Source organism: Silene latifolia, chromosome 5 (genome assembly GCF_048544455.1).
Source record: "Silene latifolia isolate original U9 population chromosome 5, ASM4854445v1, whole genome shotgun sequence".
Taxonomy (NCBI): domain Eukaryota; kingdom Viridiplantae; phylum Streptophyta; class Magnoliopsida; order Caryophyllales; family Caryophyllaceae; genus Silene; species Silene latifolia.
The window spans coordinates 10,374,065-10,388,726 of NC_133530.1; the positions used below are offsets into that span (position 1 = coordinate 10,374,065).

The window sequence follows — 14,662 nt, forward strand, 5'->3', positions numbered from 1 at the left end:
CACAATTAAATGGTGTGGCTGAAAGGAGGAATCGAACTTTATTAGATATAGTTCGATCAATGATGAGTCAAACAGAGTTACCTAAGATATTCTGGGGTTTTGCCATTTTATCTGATGTACGCTCACTTAATCAAAGTCCCACTAAAGCAACTGACAAAACTTCATATGAGATATGGAAAGGGAAAGTCCCGAATCTGCGATACATGAAAGTATGGGGTTGTGATGCTTACGTCAAGAGCAAGTATGACGATAAGCTTGCACCTCGTTCTGAAAAATGTATTTTTGTAGGCTACCCTAAGGAAACTTGTGGATATTACTTCTACAATAGTAGCAAGAACAAAGTGTTGGTGGCTCGTGAAGCTGTCTTTCTAGAAAAAGAGTTTATTTCTAGAAGACAGAGTGGGAGAAAATTTGAACTTGATGATGTTCAAGAGCCACAAACTGATATGACAATACATGAAGATGTTCCTTCTACGTCTTAGTCGGTTATTGTTCCTTCTGAACCTAGAAGGTCAGAGAGGGTTAGTCGCCAGCCTGATAAATACCTTGGTGTCATCGAGGAAGATGGTGACTATGAGGTTTTACTTTTGGAAACTGATGAAACCAAGACCTACAAAGCAGCTATTATGAGTTCTGACTCTAAGCTATTGCTCGAAGCCATGCAATCCGAAATGGTTCCATGTACGATAATCAGGTATGGGACCTGGTTGACTTACCTAAAGATGTTCGACCTCTTCAGTGTAAGTGGATATTCAAGATTAAATTCGGCATGGATGGACATAAATATGTCTACAAATCTAGATTGGTGGCAAAAGGTTTCACCCAAATAAATTGGTGGCAAAAGGTTTCACCCAAATAGATTTTATATCTGAATTTTTATATACTTTGTTTTATCCAAATAGATTGTAGTGACAAAGTCGAACTCTATTAAAGTGAACTGGGTTAACATTGTATTTTGTCCCTAGTTACTTAATGAGGTGACGTCATGGAGTGACTCGATTGTAAGGCGATAGATGACAGGTTCGACTGTCATATGGTCATAATGATGACTGGTCGGTTACATAGGCAGATTGTGAGACGATTTGTCGGACAGTGACCGTTTATAGAGTCCTTTTGTTGTTGGGTCGTAGCGAGGATTTCTATATTTTCCTACGAGTCAATTCTTTAGACTGGTGACTATTTGTCTGAGTTGGTGCGGTTTTCTGGTTGCTTTAGTTTTTGTTCTAAGTCGCACCGTAAAAGAAGGCCGATGAGCATTTACCAGGTCATTGTCATCTGTATCGAAGGAAGAAGATAGGTCAACGGGATTGTCCATTTATGTCATATTTTATCTCAAGGCCACTCGAAGAGAGGTGACTAGAAATGCGTGGCCACGCACGGATGAGATCTATAATAGATTATCCGGTCAGACAGTCATTCTCCTGATCGAGGAAACCACTTTATGATATGATCACGTGCAAGAACGACCTGAAAGACATCTTGCATTGAGTGGGAGATATTATTGGACAAGAGAATTGGTAACGCACACTTGTGTCGGACAAGTGGGAGATTGTTGGGGGAGTGTCCTCCACAATAAGTGCGTTTACATATTAAATCTCGTAAAAAAAATATCCGGGATTTATCTTTTTATTTGCCAGCTGGCCATCGTTAATCGGTAATGATTGGTTGACTAGAGTTTGACATTACTATCGTGTGACGGCTGTGATCAGCTGATCCCTTTAGGTCACACCTATAGGATGACGCCCAAATAAAATGAATTAATTGTTTTTATGAGATACGAGAATTAATTCCTTGTATTATTTGACTTTTAATTAGTCACGTAAAAGTATTATTTGATGACGGGTTACGAACTCGGGCAGAGAAGATTTATTATTTAATTATGTGATATTTAAGTAATAAATTAATAATTTAGAATTTATTAATTAATTGTTAATTAATTAATTTTATGCGATATGTGTATATGTTTTGAGGTAGAATTAATTAGCTATTTATATTTTACAAGAGGTTGTAAAATTAGCTACTTGGGATAATATTGACACATTGTATGTTGATAAAATGGTCTTATGATTACGTAATAGTTAAGTAGTCATTGGTAGTTAATTTATATTATTTAAGTGTTAAATAATCAAAGTAATATTTAATTATGTCATATAATTAAATATAAGACTTATAATCATTTGTGGCGCAAATGTCAAAAATCGAAATAGACCCGGAGGGGACCATTTGGACAGATTTTTATATACTACTAATACACTTATTGTGAGTGGAAAAGGTAGGCATTTCCCACTAGCATTTGTATGTGAATTGTATACATTTGCATGCCTATATATACCTAAGTCCTTCCATCATTTCTAAGGTTGGAAATTTGAAGAAAAATTGGTCTTTGTGTGCTTGTTGTGGATGGTTCATATACACCATGAATAGACCATATTTTTCTTCTTATTTTGTTCATCCTTTTACAATAAACACATATAAAAGTAAACTAATAATATTATCAAGGTAATAATATTAATGAGTACACCAAATATACAAATAAGCAAGGTTACTACTACATTTACCTAGTTAGTATTTTAGTAGTATTTTGGGTTTATCTTTGGTGTCACCTTAGGAGATTACCTACTTTGGTAATTAAGGTGTTGGAAGATCATCCTTATTGCATTAGCACAAGAACAACATCAAGGAAGAAGTCATTGAGTTGTGCCCATTTTGCCTTATAACAATGTAAGGAATTTTTATCTTAAGATGGTTTAATACCATCTTTTTTATATGTTGCTTTGCTTTCATGTAGATTTAGACCACCTAAAATTAATTTGTAATTTTGATATCATAAGATGAGTATTAATTTGGTCTAAATAAATAACAGTGCCCTCTTATCCATATCTGGTGGGTATATACCATTGAGTTTGAAGTTTAGAATGGCTTGAAACCAAGGTTCCCCTGGACTTTCTTCTTCATCTGAGAGGAGGTTTACATAGGCTGGTTCTGAATGTCGTTCGATGCATAAAGGCATTTCTACCATGTTGTCTGGCATATTAATCGAAGATGAAAGTTTTACAAGAGCGTCTGCAAATTGATTCTCTTCACGAGGCAGGTGTAGGTAAGTGACCTGATCGAAGAATTGGGCAACTTGATCTATCCTAGCCTGATAGGGCGCTAAACTTTCACTTCGAATTTTCCACGATCCCGTAATTTGGTTAATGATCAAGGACGAGTCTCCGTGAACTCGAAGATTCTTGATGCCTAAACTTACTACTGCTTGTAGACCAATGAGGCAGGCTTCATATTCTGCTGCGTTATTTGTCACCTCGAAGTCGCGTTTGACAGAAAGTGGTGTATACTCGCCTTCAGGACAAATGAGCAACACTCCTATTCCAAATCTTTTTAAATTTGATGCTCCATCAAAATAAAGATCCCAAGAGTCTACACTGGTTTGTAGTATGTTCTCGTCTGGAAACGACCACATGTCTATTGCTTAGGTGTCGTTGATAGGATTGTCTGTGAAAGACTCGGCAACGGCGCGTCCCTTTATGACCTTTAGAGGTACGTATTTGAGATCGAACTCCGAGAGCATTAAGGGGGTGTTTGGTTCGTGCGTGGGTGTGGGTTTGGAATCAGGAATCATACCCGGGTGGTATGGGTTTGGAGCTTGATTCCTCATACCATGTGTTTGTTTCAATTTCGAGTGGAATGGGATCGAACTTCATCAAAGTTAAAAAAATCTAAAATACAACCTTGAAAATAATTATTTTTGATACTAAGAAATCGTGAAAATCAAGAGTTAAGCAAATAAATGTAAAAAAAATTTCATTGAAAATGTTCCGTTTAAGTTTTGTTCATGTTTTTTGGTTTTATTACTTGATACCCATTGGTATCAATTTCATACCCACCTCCCCCCTTGGGTATGAGAAACCCATACCTCATGGGTTTGAGGTATGGGTATGAAACCCCTATTTTTGCCAAACAAACACTTGGTATGGGTTTGACTCATTCCAAACCCATACCTCATACCTTTATGAGTTGAACCAAACACCCCCTAAGGTCCACCTTGCCAAACGTCCGTTGATAATGGGTTTCTCGAAGAGGTATTTGACGGGATCCATTTTAGAATACACCTTAACAGAGTAGCTAAGCATGTAGTGGCGTAGCTTCTTTGTTGCCCACACAAGAGCGAGGCATGTTTTTTCAAGTGGTGTGTACTTACACTCGTATTCTAAGAACTTCTTACTAAGGTAGTGTATATCTCTTTCTTCCTTCCCAATAGTTTGTGCGAGCATAGCCCCCATGGCTGTTTCGGTTACTGTGAGATATAAACCAAGAGGTTGATCTCGTTGAGGAGGCATTAGCACTGGTGGCTTAGCCAGTATCTCCTTAATCCTGTCAAACGCCTTTTGATAGTCATCATCCCATATGGTGTGATCTGTTTTCTTGAGCTTTTTGAAAATGGGTTCGCAGATCATTCTGAGCTTCGATATGAATCGGCTTATATACTGCACTTTACCTAGAAATCCTCTAACCTCCTTCTCTGTTTGGGGTTGCGGCATTTCGATTAGAGCTTTGATCTTGGATGGATCAATTTCTATTCCCCTCTGGCTGACGACATATACCAGAAGCTTGTCTGAAGTTACTCCGAATGCACACTTCTGAGGATTGAGCCTCATGTTGTACTTGCGCAGTCTAAGAAAGAATTTGCGAAGATTGTCAATATGCCCTTTCCTATCCTTGTATTTGACGATCATGTCATCTACGTACACCTCTACTTCTTTATGCATCACGTCATGTAGCAAAGTGGTCGCGGTGCATTGATATGTAGCTCCAGCATTGATTAGCCCGAATGGCATAACAGTATAGCAATATGTGCCCCATTGAGTGACGAAGGCTGTCTTATGCATGTCTTCTATGGCCATTTTGATCTGAATATACCCTGCATACCCATCCATGAAGGATAACAATGCGTGATCCGCTGTATTATCTACCAATATGTCGAAGTGTGGTAGAGGGAAGTCGTCCTTAGGACTTGCTTTGTTCAAGTCTCTGAAATCAACACAAACCCGGATTCTCCCATCCTTTTTGGGTACGGGGACTAGGTTAGCCACCCAGTCTGAATACTCGGAAACTTTGATGAACCCGGCTTTGAATTGTTTATCGACTTCCTCTTTGATCTTAAGAGCCAACTCGGTCCTCATCCGATGAAGCTTTTGTTTTAGAGGTTTGAAGCCTGGCTTGATTATAATTCTATGCTCTGTAATATCCATGTCGATACCTGGCATGTCTTTGTAGGACCAAGCGAAAACGTCCTTGAACTCGTGTAGGATATCGATGAAATTGGCCCTTTCAGTTGGGTTTAAGGTCGTCCCTATTCTAAGTTGTTAGGGTTCTAGTTCGGTTCTTACGTTGATGGGTTCGGTGTCTTTTATAACTGGTGCCCCTTCCCCCTCTTGTAATATCTCCTTAACTATGTAGGGAGGTAATTCGACTGAGTCTGGGTCAGGATCATCCTCATTATCATCATAAATAGAATTGCATTCAGAATAACACAAAGAGTAAGTAGAATATGATTTATTCATATTAAATTTTGAAAATAGCTGAAACAAAGAAGCCATCTGTTCAGTAGTCAGTGGCAGTAATGGGACAGCTGCTGGGACATTTCCCAAGCTACTGTTACTATTCGATGCTATGCTAGGAAAAACAAGGGGATGGGGAGTGACGACAGAAGAAGACTCTCTAGCGACTTCTCTAAACTCAGACTCTGATTCCGACTCCGACTCGAATTCGTTGTCTTCAGGTTCTCCTTTGAACATCTCTCCTTTTCCAGTGGTGACTTTGAAGAGCTTTCCTTGGTTATTAGTCCATTTGATCGATTTTCTCCATCCTTTCTGCTGGTTTGAGCTGGTGTCAGTGATCAATGCTGTGGGGTTGAAATGGTCATCTTGAAGTATCATGGTAATGATCTCATCCTGTGCTGCTATGACAAATCGGTCCTCTCCAAACAGAAGGCTAACAGCCTGTTCGTCTAAACAAGGTGTTTGACGAGTTTTGATGGTATGAACCGTTTCTTGAGGGATGAAGTAACAATCGTGGAAGACCTCGATTCCAGCTAGTTCCATTCCTTTATAGTGCCAAGGTTCGGGAAATCCATGAAAGTATTCTTGATTCCCTTCTCTAACGAAATATCCGTTTAGGGTAGGGAGATATGGTCGCATCTGGATTCCTCTATCTTTACGGTTTTGGAATTGGGTGAGCATTTCTAAGGCTTCTTCTTTCGTGGGCTTGTATCCCAAACCTAGTCGTATCCTTTGAGAATTTCCTTCCTTATATGGTGCGAAGGTGTTTTTCTTGGCAGGGTTTAATGGCATTCCTGGGAAGTATCCTTGGGACTTGAGTATGTGGTTGACCACTAAATTGGAGTATGGGTTAAAGTACAGAGGTCCCATTTCACTCTCTATAAGGTTTATGCTCTGAAAACCCTCAAGCTCATATATTGGATCTGTGACTACTTGGTTACTTGCCATTTTCTCTATCACAGCCTTGATAGGTGACGAAGTGATCGTCACTACTTTACCATCTAGAGGAATCTTAATCTTCTGGTGCAAGGTGGATGTTACTGCTTTGGAAGCGTGAATCCAAGGCCTTCCCATAAGTATATTGAATGATGCTTCGATATCCACTATTTGAATGTTAACCTTTCGCTCGATTGGCCTTGTGGCTGTAGTGAGGTTGATTAGCCCTACTACTTTACGTCGTGTTCCATCGCATGCTCGAACACCTTGGTTGGTAGGAGTCCAATCCGATTCCTTCATGCCCAACATATATGTTGTCTTCAATGGTATAATGTTGACTGCAGAGCCATCATCCACCAAAGTCATTGACACGTTCTTCTTTAAGCATGTGACTGTAATGTATAGAGCGAGGTTATGACTGGCGCAGAAGGGAGGCAAATCTTAATCTGAAGAAGTAACTGGGTTACTTAGTTTAACTGAATCCTGGAAGACCAAGTTGACTACGTCGTCAGGCGTAGAGTTGTGCGCTACGTTCAATTTAGCCAATGCTTGCAGCAAAGCTTGACGATGAGGAAATGAACTCGCAACTAGTTGCCAGAATGAAAGATCAACCTTTGTCTTCTGCAGTTGTTTTAGCAAGTGGTCAGTAGACGTATCTTCGCCATCACTTGGGGTGATGACATTGGTGTTAGTAACTGGACCATTAGCCGTAGGACCGTTCTGAGAAACATTTTGTTATGGACACCCTGAACGAGTAAGGTGGTCTATATCTTGATCTTCATTAGCCTTGACTATATCCTCACTTACCTTGACTAGATAGTGTTCTGTGAGGTATTCATCTTCATCGTCATTGGCCCATATTCCGTTGACGATACTGAGCTCTCTCAACCTGATGATCTCGGCTTCTAGACTGATTATTTGGTCGACTAGGTTGTTAACTACCGTGATTAACTCTAACATCGTGGACTCTTAAGATAGACTTGGGATTAGCGACACGTTTTCTTTAGGTATGGTGTCGGGATTGCGTAGAGATGCCACTACATCTTCCAACTCTGAAACTTGCCTACTCACGCTTTTTGCCCATGCGATGAAATCGGCAATGGCAGGAGAAATGGTGGAATAACTCCCTTCCTCTTCTAGTGCATGAATCTCATCTTCGTCTGAAGAAATGAGTTGTGAAAAATCCAAGGTGGATTCTTCATCTGTGATCATCAGAACTCCAAGAGGATTCTGAGTATTGTTGGGCTTACCTCTGGGAGGTATGGGTAAACGACCATCTTCGATCATATCTTAAAGGACATATTTCAGTTAAATATTTCTCTGTATCGTGTCCCTTGCCTCTATGATATTCGCAGTATGCATTTTCATCCCAGAATTTAGATTTCTTTTCTGGGTCAAGCGTAAGTCCTATGGGTTGGAGCTTACCTTGTTTCATCAACCTTTTCAGAGCGTTGGATTATGAATCACCAATGTTCGTGAACTACCTTTGCGGGTTATTCTTCTTTGATGATTCGACAAGGTTAACTTCATCAGTCTTTCTAGTAGAGCCATAAGAACGACTCGTTGAGCCTTGATATCCACGACCTACCGTTTTGAACAAGAGTCCTTTACGGATGTCATCTTCAATTCTCGTCCCTAGCACAGTTAGGTCCTTGAAATACTTTATGTTTTGGTACCTCAAATGGTTTGCATAAATAGGTCTCAAATTATCCATGAACTTTTCCACAAGAGTGGCTTCGTCTGGACGTTCAACAAGTTGTGTGCTAGTCTTCCTCCATCTACATAGGAAGTCGGTGAAGCCTTCTTTCTAATTTTGGGTAAGAACCTCTAGAGTGCGCATGTTGACTTGGATCTCCGCATTATCCGCGTATTTTTTAGTGAATTTAATTGTGGCATCATCCCAAGTGGCAATCTTCTTGTGCTCCAAAGAGTAAAACCATTGCTTAGAAATGGTGTCGAGAGATGAAGGAAACATCCTTAGGAACATCTCAGGTTTGATGCCTTTGATAGACATGTAATCTTTTAAACCACAAATGTGGTTTAAAGGGTTTTCATGCCCCTTGAACTTTGGAATGTCAGTCATGTTGAACTTGGTCGGCAATTGACCATTCACGGCCTCATACTTACGATTATTCTCTATGTAGATGTCATCTCCCTTAAGGTACATTAGTTGCTCCTCCAAGTATTAGAGTCGCTTTTCAGCTTCAGTGGGACCTAGTGGAGGGTTGACTTCTTGTTGTGCAATAAAGGATGGGATATCATCAAGAAAGCTCGCGTTAGGAACATCATTCTCTGCAAGAAGAAGCCTAGTTTCTACAGCAACAATTCGGCCTTCAATAGCGTTGAGGCGAGCATAAGCTTGGTCTTGGCTTGTTTGGAGACAGATGAGCGCAGCTAGGATTAGATCATTGCTATTTTGGGGTTGTCCATTAACACTTGCGTGACTAGTACCAGGCATCTTGGAAACTGGGGATGAGAGATCGATGACGAATCAAAACACGATCGACAACTTTAGCACACTTACTCAAAAAAGACTCAACTTGTGAAGTGGGAGTGTGTCACTGTGTTAAGTAAGGTTTGAAAATGACAGAGTTTTGAAATGTTTGTCCTAAGCAACTGTAGTGTAGTTGTAGGAGTGCTGACTCGAAGTGAATTTTTGGAATGGGTTTTGAGGCCCGAAATTCGACTGGACACCTGGACAGAGTTTCGACTCATTTTACTCTATTTTAGGCCACTTTTGAAAATATTTACATTTTAGAAAAGGGGTTTTGATTTTACAGAAATTTTGTCATGGTTTTGTTTACAAAATGGTGATCACATAAGGTACAAGCATTCATACAGGCATTATAACGGTATGCTGAGTGCATTTAAATGGGTTTTGGCTTAAAAGGTGGGTTGCCATACCAAGCAATCAAACCCTGGTCTGTGGAGAGGCCCGTGCCAAACATGAGTAAGGCCGGTTCCTAGTCCATTTCCTCGAGTAGTGAAAGCCCTTGATACAAACTTGAGTATGTACCACGGTATGGTTGAAGTCAATCGCTATCTATCCTTAGGCCCAGATAAGAATATGGACCGTCCAGACGGGACGATTGGTCGAATGGGTTGGGTTGGGCCTAGGAAGGCCGAATGAAACGACCTAAGAAGGTCGAGTAATGAAAACCGACAACTGTCTCGTATAAACTATTCCCTAACCTCGTTCAAGTTTGACCCTGGGTAACACGTAAGTGTATAATCCCCAGCGGAGTTGCCAAACTGTGGACACGGGGCCACGGAGGCGCTTGGGACAAGCGTTGCATTTGTGGAGTCGCCACCAATTTTTAAGGGAAATTGGAACCGTTCGAATACCTCGTGTCATGTCAAGACACAAAGTAGTGACATGAACACTAAGAACTCATTATCCTTAGCATTCTATGTCTAGAATGACTCTCCTGGATGCCAATGAACACGGATATTCACAGAGATCTAGAGTAAGGGGTAAGGGTACGTATTAGGAAGTCCTTTTACTGAACACCTAATCCCGACTGCCTCGATAGAGGCCTCTACTAATGATTGGGGAAATCATTCATATTTGATACGTCGTCGACTATATGCATACAATGCAACATCCAATGGATTAATCCTAGCATGTGAATTAAGACTAAGTCGGTGAACATGTAATTAACACTTATTGATGTCGAATTGGGATTTAAGATTAATTACATGTGAATCACAAATAAATAAATCACACATAATAAATATGATAAATAGCGATAATTAAAATTACAGTAATTTAAATTACAATGAATTACAACGGATTAATTGATTTCGTCAAAAATACACTCAAGACGGAAATTTGAAGAAAATAAAAGGGGTAAAAATTAAAGTAACAAAAATATGACAGATTAAGAGTGATATTACGGATAATATTAACTTAATTACATAATTAAGGATTAGGTAAAAGCGAGAACGGAAGTTCAGGGACAAAACTCATCCCAGAACAGGCGCAACATTGCTGCGTCCCTTGGAAGAGGCGCAGCTATCACTGCGTCTGTTCCTGGATTGAGTTCTGGCTGTGAAGTCAGAAGCGCGGGTTTGTTAATATTCGTTTGTATGTTTAATGGTTGATTATCGATATTTGACTCAAGTGAAGGTGATTTAACATATTAATTATTTATGAAACCGTCATAAAAGCAATGAACACGAATTAAAATGGATCAAAACGAGTTAGAAACAAATTATAAATGGATTAAGATGAATTAGGTTATTTATGAAAACGGGAACTAACTTGAAAGGATGTGATAAGCTGGAAAGAAGCAATGGAAATATGTACAAACGACGAATTCCAGAAACTTGATATGAACAAAATGAGTTTCTAAAATCCGGGTTTGATTTAATGACGAAAACCCGCAAATATCAATTATAAGGGATCCAAGTCGTAAATAAAACACGATAATTAAAAGGAATATATTAAAATTTATTTGTGTACGAAGAAAAGAAATAAAATAAGAAAATAAAAGAAAAGAACAAAAGGAACAACAGAAAACCGAGAAAGAAGAAGAAGAGGAGAAGCATCGGCAGCCTATGGAAGAGGCGCAGCAGATGCTGTGTTTCTTCTCGACGTCTGGTTGCTGCTGATCCGTAAAAACGGTTTTGATAATAGGGTTTTAGAAGTCGATTTTGAATATATTTTTGACGTAAATCTTACAATAATTAGTGCAAAAATAAAATACAATAAAAAAAGATGGGATTTACACCCTCAGACTTACACGTTTGACGAAACGAGATTAACTAAGTTAACGTTTAGTGATTGCTCGACTCGAATGTATGAAGAAAGTGCCCTCGTTAGCGGATTTAGATTAAGTTGATTGATGTGTAGTGGTCAAATTAGTCAGTCATGCAACGTGACTGGAACTTAGAATGATCTGAGCTTACATGGTCGATTGATCAAGCACGTAGTTGTCAAAAGCTTAGAGCACGGTCTTAGAATGCAAAGGGAGAAGAGAAGGGCGGACACTCGCGTTAAAAATATGTGGAACGAAGGTCCCTATTTATACTAAAAAATGTGAAGAGTTTAGGAATGACTCAAAGTTTGGAAACAAATCACGGAAAAATCTGAAAATAGGCAGAAACGAGCTGGGGAAGAGGCGCAGCATCTGCTGCGATCCTTCCAACAGGCACAACATCTGCTGCGACATTTCCCCAGAGGTTTCTTCCCGCGGAAGAAAGATTTCTGCGTTTCTTTTATGGAATTGCGGTAGATCTATACTTCCTTATTTCTTAAAATATGATTTACGAGATATATTTTACCAAAAGATATAAAATAAATTTATGGAATAAATATCTAGAATATTCTAGATCATTCTGACTCGGCATTTTAAAAGGTTTCTTAGAAAATGAAGCGGTTTTTAACCTGGACTCCAAATGAACTCTAATTAGTGTCAAAACGACCGTATCGGCGCGTAGATGATGACCAAGGGGTAGACACAAATATTTCAGCTATCACTTGATTATAAACGTACGGATTGTCATAAATCGTTCCGTGTACCAAACATGTGGCCCAATCATCACCGGGTGGTGGGCGGGAGATGTAGAAATGAGGTATCTGTAAGTTTTGGATGCGATTTGAGAGTGCAATGGATGCACAACGATGGACCCAATCTAAACTCATTGCACAATCAAAAAACTCTTCTCCCTCGTTATGAACTCCTCTTACTCTTGAAAAACACGCAACAAATACTTACACGCCCAAAATATTTTACGAGTTTCAAGATGAATTAAAAGCTGCTTGCCTTTCGTGTGGGGTTGGGGATAAACAAAAAGATGACAACCATGCAATTGACTACATAGACATCATAGATCAAGAAAGAAACAAAACATATGTGGTTGGTTTCAAGATGGATGAAGTGAAACTGGTATGCACTTGCAAGAAGTTTGAAAGACACAGAATACTCTCTCGACATATTCTTTATGTCCTTAAAGATCGGGGATTTAAGAAAGTTCCAAGTAAATATCTACTTAGTAGGTGGAGCAAACTAGCAACCTGCCAGCCAATCTTCAATTCTGATGGGCAGTTGCTTGCTGATTGCAGGGCAGTGGATGTACATAAAAACAAAATCAGTGAATTGTGGTCGGAATTTTTCACTTGTGTGTCACTAGTTGAACAGAGTCCTGTTTATTGTTATGAGTTTCTTGAGATTTTGCGTGAGTTCAAGGAAAGGGTAACAAATGTCCCTGATGAAAGTGGCAATAGTGGTATTTCAAAGGAAATGGACAAGAATGCTGAAATTGGGATGCTTTTAGGAACAAGCATCCCTAGTGAGATTAAGGTTTTGCCTCCAAGGCAATGCAAAAACAAAGGCTCGGGAAAAGGGCTGATCTCACATAGAGAACGAGCAGCAGAAGTGAACAAGAAACTGCTAAGAAAATGCAGGGCTTGTGGGGAGATGGCGAACCATGATAGTAGCAATTGTGACCGAAGGACAACCGACATTGAGTAGAGTAACGTTTTTGTAAAGAATATTTAAGCATTATTGAATAATTCGGGACTTTATTTTATTTGATAGATGTTGGACTTGTTTTCTGCATTAAGAGGAATGTAACACTTGTTTAAAGTGAGTTTTGTGGATTTTTTTACTAGTATCGTCTAATTTTCGAATTGATGAGCTGAGGAGGGGAAGACAAAATTGTTATTCTGATTTAGAGGATATAAAACACGAGTTTTTCTGGTACCATTATTTCATGCACATACAACGTTATTCCATACACGTACATCGTTATTTCATGCACATACATTGTTATTTCATGCACATATTAGGCGAGCCGAGTATTAATAAACACGAAGGTGATTAAATGTCTTGATTTGAATCATCGTGTACGACAAGTATGGTAAAATGAGAATAGCCCAACATTATACCGTTATTGTTTGTTTGGACTTGTTATGACATTATCTAGTTCAATGTGCTTTAACAACGAATTGACCCAACATCAACAAATAATGTATAGCTTCATGTGATAAAAAATGAGAATAGCCCAACACTTAGACGTTATTAATTGATGTGGTCTTATTTCAATTTAAGCCCGTCCTATCAGCATATTAGGCGAGTATTAAGAAACATGAAGGTGGTTAAATGTCTTGATTTGAATCATCGTGTACGACAAGGTTGCTAAAATGTGAATAGCCCAACATCAACATGATGTGGGCTTATAATGCATATTTTAGCTCAGTTTTGCGGCATGAGTTAAGTTTATCGAGTCGTGTTAGTCAATTTTAAGAGGAAAATCAGTAATTTAATGTGTAATGATCAATATAGGTTATGGTTATTTTATGCATGTACATGGTTAATTGATGCACCTTCGTGGTTATTTCATGCACGTAGAGAGTTTTCTAATGCATGTGTAAGACAAGTATTAAAAAACCGGAGAAATGTGATCCACCACTACATCCTTCTTTGCTACCATATCCCCAACCGTCGAAGCTAATAATAAAATTTCAAAATCTAAATTAAAATGCAACATTTTAAAAGTTCACTTGAGTTTACTTTAAGATTTGTCCATGGACACATGAATTACATATTTCATGCATGCACATTGTTATTTCCTGCACATAGAACATTTTTTAATGCATGTACGATGTTGAAGAGATTTCCATACGACCTTTCCATTGTCCAATTTTGAAAATACTCTCTCGTTTTCGTTGCCTCATGACATGTTTTTTTCCAGAATTAGTCCTTAAACATGACTTCATGTCTTACACGACTTACATATTCCAAAATCTAATATGAACTCTCAACACTTAGTGTATTAGATATTCCAGTATCTAACATGTACTAAGAATCTAATATTCCATAGTCTACTCAAATCAAGGAATCAGATAAAAAAAAATGCAAGGCTCAGTGTTTCGAATGTAGGATTAGGTTCTCTGCCACTCCCTTTGCACCTATTGATAATCCTACAAAAAAAGGGAGGAAATATTGTTACGTAAAGGTCACTCCTAGACAGAATCTAATGAAAAGAAAATTAAAATTAGACAAAATTAAAATTAGGCATTCGAAAGTTCTTGATATTTACCTTTCTCTTGTTTTTCTCCCATTTGATAAGATGTGCAATCATACTCTCAGAATATTCATCCAAATCCTACATATAAATTTTATTTGACAACAAGAATTGAAAGGCTTGAAATAAAATAT

The 14,662-nt window shown here is 38.7% G+C and overlaps 1 protein-coding gene across 1 annotated transcript; it reads left to right on the forward strand.

Moving 5' to 3' along the window:
* The first annotated feature begins 12,370 nt into the window (after window positions 1-12,370).
* Window positions 12,371-12,973, forward strand: LOC141654811 (protein FAR1-RELATED SEQUENCE 2-like). The gene has a single exon (XM_074461926.1). It carries the CDS (start codon window positions 12,371-12,373, stop codon window positions 12,971-12,973), a length of 603 nt encoding a protein of 200 aa, XP_074318027.1.
* Window positions 12,974-14,662: the final 1,689 nt, after the last annotated feature.